The sequence below is a fragment of the Taudactylus pleione genome, unplaced genomic scaffold (assembly GCF_031769625.1).
Source record: "Taudactylus pleione unplaced genomic scaffold, aTauple2 ptg000198l, whole genome shotgun sequence".
Taxonomy (NCBI): Eukaryota; Metazoa; Chordata; class Amphibia; order Anura; family Myobatrachidae; genus Taudactylus; species Taudactylus pleione.
This window is the reverse complement of record NW_028284600.1, coordinates 14669760-14676794: the sequence shown is the minus strand read 5'-3', so window position 1 is coordinate 14676794 and position 7035 is coordinate 14669760. Positions and strand designations below refer to the sequence as shown.

The 7035-nt window shown below is 47.1% G+C and overlaps 1 protein-coding gene across 1 annotated transcript in view; it reads left to right on the top strand.

The window, feature by feature from the left end:
• Positions 1–864: 864 nt before the first annotated feature.
• The window catches only part of MARCHF5 (membrane associated ring-CH-type finger 5), a 71590-nt gene continuing 65419 nt past the window's right edge, over positions 865–7035 (top strand). Inside the window, exon 1 of the mRNA XM_088476917.1 lies at positions 865–1142. Coding sequence (XP_088333043.1) covers positions 1096–1142 — 47 coding nt within the window. The 5' untranslated portion in view covers positions 865–1095. The remainder of the gene's footprint in view (positions 1143–7035) is intronic.

The window sequence follows — 7035 nt, the reverse complement described above, 5'->3', positions numbered from 1 at the left end:
AACAGTTCGCCCTACAGGAAGATAATGACCCAAAAACATATCTCCAGCATCACTACCTTCAAGTGAAAAGAACTCCACTGAGTTGATCTGGGATGAACTGGACAGAAGCAAAGTAACATACTAGTGCAACACATTGGGGCCACGATGGTGCGATTCAGGGCGAATCGTGTCATCGGCTCCCCTGGACCGACCACTTACAAGGGGGAAGCGGACGGGAGGGGGGTTTGCGGGCCAGCTGGGAGACTTGCCCAATCTTCCGGGGGGGCCGGGGACACCAGCCGATTTTCGGGAGGCTCCCAGCCATCCCGGGAGTCTAGGCTAGTACGAATTGTGGGAACTTCTGCAACAGTGTTGAGAAGAACTTCCCAAAAAATATTTAATTTCCATTGTAGAAAGAACGCCACAAGTGTGGTCAGCGGTTACATCTGCAATGGCTGGTTACTGTGCGAAGTCCAAAACTGAATTTAAAATTTGTTGAACAAAATGATTTCGTGATTTCTTATTCATCTCCAATTGCTTATTGCATGCTTTGATTTCCGAGTACATTGGGACATTAAATGACAACTGGAGAACGGGGTCTTCTATCTACCTATAGCTAACAATTAGGTGTAGCTGTATATAAATGTGACCCAGCACTCATTAGCTGCCGCCATCATTGTCCCTGTTTTCCTCCATCCTATGTAACTACACTTCCTCTGTGTGTTAGAGCTACAAGTGCTGCACCCCCAGGTGCTCCTATGCATACTGCATTGTGTACATACATTATGTATGAGAGCATGGCAGGTACACACTACTTGCTGCTCCTGCTGCTGGGCACTTCTAGCATGAAAAGCCCAGGTGACGACGCCCCCCCCTCCTCCCCGCTGCCCTCACTTCCGGTGCCCGGGGCTGCCGTCTAGTCGCGTGGAGTGACGTGACGGGATGTTCTGTCACGGTTCTGGGACGGCTGCGCTGCTGATCTCCCTGCAGTGACGGTGACCGGTACACGGGGGACGAGGGGGGCGGTGCTGATACATAGCCGTGGGGTATGCGGACGGCGGCCTGAGCGTTGTGTGTGAGGCCGAGGCTGTCACTGACCGGAGGCCGGGGGACGTCATGTCTGATTCCAACAGCAGTGTGTCCTTACAGCAGATGCTGGACCGGTGAGTGCCCCCGGGAATCACTGCTCCTCGGACACACATATATGTCACACTGCTCCCCGCATACATATATGTCACACTGCTCCCCGCATACATATATGTCACACTGCTCCCCGCATACATATATGTCACACTGCTCCCCGCATACATATATGTCACACTGCTCCCAGCATACATATGTCACACTGCTCCCCGGACACACATATATGTCACACTGCTCCCCGGACACACATATATGTCACACTGCTCCCCGCATACATATATGTCACACTGCTCCCCGCATACATATATGTCACACTGCTCCCCGCATACATATATGTCACACTGCTCCCCGCATACATATATGTCACACTGCTCCCAGCATACATATGTCACACTGCTCCCCGGACACACATATATGTCACACTGCTCCCCGGACACACATATATGTCACACTGCTCCCCGCATACATATATGTCACACTGCTCCCCGCATACATATATGTCACACTGCTCCCCGCATACATATATGTCACACTGCTCCCCGCATACATATATGTCACACTGCTCCCAGCATACATATGTCACACTGCTCCCCGGACACACATATATGTCACACTGCTCCCCGGACACACATATATGTCACACTATAGATTGTAAACTGGCAAGCAGGTAACCTCATGGCTCTTTTCTCCATAAGTCTCATTTTATTATGGTGGTGTTCCCAACTGTAAAACACAATGGAACATGCAATGGCTATATAAAAATGTTTTAATACATTGTGCATACCCTCGGCATGACAACCCGGCACACCAATTTATATAAAAAATATGTAAGTTATTAATAGAGGTACACTCTATTTTGTTAATTATACTGGCGCAAATCTCTAAGTGTTTGGTATTGTCTAAAAGCGGCAAGCAACTCTGGCTTTAAGTTGGGTACACACTTGTGCACTCAGCATTTTTTGGCCGATAACAGCAGTGGTGGCAAAGAACACAGGTGCGTCAAGACTGTTTCAACGGCATGTCACCGCCTGTGACTGCAATGTCATACTCAAGAAATATGGCTGTAGTGTCTCAGTTCCCCCTGCCGTTCTGCAGGACCATAGGCAGACTCAGGACTGCAGCAGTAGTGTACATCTCTGAATGAGGCCCTTAGCTCTTTATTGCAGTAGCTCAGTGACCGCAAACAGCCGCGATGTGGTTTATTTCTATTGCAGGCTAATATGGGGGTTTCTTTGGCTATCTCAGCCAACATGGAAGTGAGTGTGGTTTTAGTGTGTCAGTCACAGCGAGAGAATTGTTATGTGGTGAACGGAGCTGATGGGCGCTTGTAGAATGTACAGGTAGCGCTAATAGTGGGACGCACATAAAATCCAGTCCCAAATATTTTGTGATGTCTCCATGAGGCAGCATTGTCATTCTTTCAATATTTTTTTTGTTGGAAGCACAATTCCATCGCTTATTTTGCTTGTAATGGTGGCACCTGCGTGAATCCCAGTGTTCTTTTGTTCCCTTGGTTTTGCACTGCTTCAGTTAGGAATGTCTGACAAATCCTGCAGGTAAATTTTGTTGTCACTCTGGCTCAGAAAAGGTCAAAAATATTTAAAAATTAATGCCATCTACAAATTATAAATGGAAGTTAAGCTGGGGATATACACTGGACGATGTGTACCCAGCGCGCCGGCGACAGGACCCCGGCATGCGGCAAGTACATTGTGGCATCATTAGCGGTATCCCCCCGTCGCCTCTGCAGTTGGGCCAGCGAGGGATGTCGCTAACGACCTTCGGGAGCACGTATATCATGGGTACATACTAAAACATTCCTGATCTGTCGGTCCGATCCGCAGGTTCGAACGACATATATCGTCTGGTGTGTACCCAGCTTAAGAGTCCTTAAGGCCTGTACACACTCACTGAGCGATATTGTTTAGTGTTTTCCCGGGAATGTGGAGTACTCAGTTTCGTTAATGACATTGAGCACACACACTGGGCCTGATTCAGACCCGGACGCTATCCGCAGTGCGCTCGCTATTGCCGATGGTTGCTAATCTGCGCATGCGCAAACTACACAGTCCAGTCCCTCGCTCGCACAGCAAAGCCAGCCCAGCAGAGTGAGTGGCCGTTTGTGGGTGGTAACAGGGGCAGTCCGGTAAACACGGGGGAGTGGAGGTACGAACGTAGCAGGCGTGCCCGAGTGTTTCAATGCCGTTTTAGAGGCGTGCATAATTAACAGGCAGCGTCATAGTACACGTCACCAGCCATTTTTTTACTCTGTTTTCCTCGCAAAGCTTGCGGTAGAAAAAAGCTACCACAAGCACTGCATTCACATCCGATAGTGGTCGATGTACCAATGTTTTCACAATCTTTCAGTAGATGACGTGGGGCAGTGGGCGTCTCTGCATTCGCTAAGGGGAGTCTGCATACACAAAGCGAACGCTCATACAGGTAAGACGGGCGTGCTTATGCCTTGCCGAGCGATCGCTCCCCGCCGCGTCACTTTCAAATATTTGCATACGCATTGAGCGAGCGTACGCTCATAGCGACTTGGTCTGAATCAGGCCCACTGAACGATATCATTAACGATATAATTCAGTGCCGGCACCCTCCCTCATCCCCGAACCTACATAACCTGACGATATCGTCGGGTTGGACTGCAGGTTCGGGCGATGAACAGTGTCGTCAATGATCATTTGGAACGCGCATCGCTGGTCGTTGCTGGCATCCACACTGCCCGATATTGTGAACGATAACTATATCATTACTGCTCAATCGCTCATAATATCAGCTAGTGTGTATGCGGCTTTAAATGTCGGTGATGTTTATTGCAAAAGAGAGGGAACATCCTGTAGTTGTCTCTGAAATATGCCCTCAGGTTTTCTAAATTAATTAGACACGAAGAGAAACTTGGGCATAATAAAATTCAGGAGAGGTTCTAGCATTGGGACCCATGTTCTAATGAGCCTGATTAATATTCTAATCGCTGCATTGGGCAAAGCATCATCTTTCTACTGCTGGCACCCACTTCAGCATTAAGTTCTGTGTTTATGCCAAGTGTCCCAGACCAATCAGAACTGCTGGGGGCATGGGCATTGGTCAGCTGGGCGGTGGTGGAAAGATTAAAGCTCTGTCCATTCTTTGTGCACTATTAGCCAGTCCCTAACTACAGAAAAATGAGGGGGCAGGGAATTTGTTATTTTTATTTTGCAGTGAGTTTGAGTAGTCTTCCGCTCACCTACTTATGTTTTTAATCACTATATAACGCAGCAGTTTCCTAGCAACCTTGTATTTTATTTCTTTTGCGGTTCTTCACAAAACACAATTTTATTACAATTCAATGAAGTCGGGGGAAAGTACATATGCTTTGGGTTTGTTTACATGTCACTCCAACATGTTTTGTGCTACTGGTTGAGTCTCCCATATCCAAAATGCTTGGGACCAGGGTTTTTTTTCGATGTCGGAATATTTGCATAATATAATGATATATCTTGGGAGTTGGACACAAATCTAAAGACAGAATGCATTTATGTGTTATATACACCTTATACACACAGCCTGCAGGTAATTTTATACAACCTATTCAGTAATTTTGTGGCTCAAACAAAGTTTGTGTACATACATGAAATTCATTTATGTATCATATACACCTTATACACAAAGCCTGAAGGTCATTTTATACATTATTTTTAATAATTTGTGCCTTAAACAGAGTTTGTGTACATTGAACAATCAAAAAGCAAAGGTTTCATCATCTCGGTCATGCTAAAAAAAAAGGAAATATATTGTAATATTTGGATATGGGAGACTAAACTTGTAATGTACTAGTTTTCCCGGTGATGAATGATTATATGAAGCAGTAAAATACAGCAAATGTCTCCGTGGTATGGATCTGGTCTTGCCACGTTAAGCTAAGCCCACATGAGATAGTGTCACAATCTCAGGATTGCTCTCGTAGCAGCAATTTGTGTTCTACACAAATGATTGGTTATCAGTGAGCTGCAATGTTCTCCTTCAGAGTCCCATGCGATTAAACTTCCCCATAGATTTTGATGGCACCGTAAATTACTTGATCAATGCAAATATTTGCAAGATTGCTCAGGACCAGAACGTCCATTTGTAATCGGAGAAAGCAGAAAGTAAGGGTTTTTTCCTCCCTCTGCGATTAATCTCAGGGAAACTCACTTTGTTCTTTAGTCTTTTTTTTTAATACGATACATATCATCAGATCAGTTTCATTTTTAAAAGTTGTGTAAATAGGAGGCAAAGCCATAAATGGGTAATAAATACTCATGTTATCAGTTTAACCTTTGCATTTAGGAAATTACCATGAACATGCACTTTGCTGTGCTTTATTGGATTAGAGCAAAGGATATGTCCGCACCACTGAGATGTTAAAACATCTTTAATTGGATTTGCAATGCGTTCTGGGCGCGATATTAGCACCCCTGATCGCATTGCAGTATATCAGTGCCGGCATGTATTGGACATGCAGGGACATCTCTGCGATGAGCTTGGAGTGAAGTGACCGCGTCTCTTCACTCCTGCGCATGCATGGTCTACTGAACACGCATGCATGGCGGCCATTGCCTCCGGAATACTCTCCCGGTAGTTTTTACGATGCTGTACCGCATAGGCTACAGGAGCACAATGCCATTTTTAGATGGCGTTTGCTGTGGGGTCCAAGCTCTGGAATGTTTTGCATTCCAGAGCTTGTTGAATATGACCGCTTCCCCCTTAAAAACCAATGATTTTTTTTTTCTGGGAGTATGCCGCAAATATTTAATGATAAATAGGCCCCATAATACCTGTAGTAAATGTTTAGTCCGCTGTAAGAACTTCACTATTTGTGAATATATACTACCGTATATACTCGAGTATAAGCCGAGTTTTTCAGCACAAAAAATGTGCTGAAAAAGTCCCCCTCGGCTTATACTCGAGTCAAGTGTAGCGCTGACCGGACGGAGTTCGGTCAGCGCTACACACTGCCAAGCACATAGCCGCCGGAGCCGGCAGCTATGTGTTTGCTGTAATCAGCAGCCGCTGAGAGTCTGTCAGACTCTCAGCGGCTGCTGCTGCTCCCACTGCGGGAGCCATCTTCCGGCTCCCGCAGTGGGTGATGGGAGACACGTCGTCATGACGACGTCTCTCCCATGCAAAGTGGCCGGAGGAGCGGACAGCGGCGGGACCAGGAGCGGGAGTTTCAGGTAAGTGTTTATTTTTTTTTTTATTGTTATCACGTCTCTCTCTACTAGGGGGGGGGGGGGGACTACAGGGGGCGATGACTGCAGGGGGCACTACCAGGGGGCGATGACTGCAGGGGGCACTACCAGGGGGCGATGACTACAGGGGGCACTACCAGGGGGCGATGACTACAGGGGGCACTATCAGGGGGCGATTACTACAGGGGGCACTAAAAGGGGGGAATACCACTGGGGGAACTACCAGGGGGGGATTGCTACAGGGGGCACTACCAGGGGGGGATTACTACAGGGGGCACTAAAAGGGGGGATTACTACAGGGGGCACTACCAGGGGGGATTACTACAGGGGGGGATTACTACAGGGGGCACTAAAAGGGGGGATTACTACAGGGGGCACTAAGGCGGGATTACTACTGGGGGTACTACCAGGGGGGGATTACTACTGGAGGCACTGAAAGGGGGGATTACCACTGGGGGCACTACCAGGGGGGATTACTACTGGGGGCACAACCAGGGGGAATTACTACTGGGGGCACTACCAGCTGTTGCCATTTCCCACACTAGGCTTATACTCGAGTCAGTAAGTTTTCCCAGTTTTTCTCTGTAAAAGTAGGTACCTCGGCTTATATTCGGGTCGACTTATACTCGAGTATATACGGTATGTTATTTCCCATAACGCAACTTTTATTCCCTTGTAATTCAATCACAATTTTACTTTG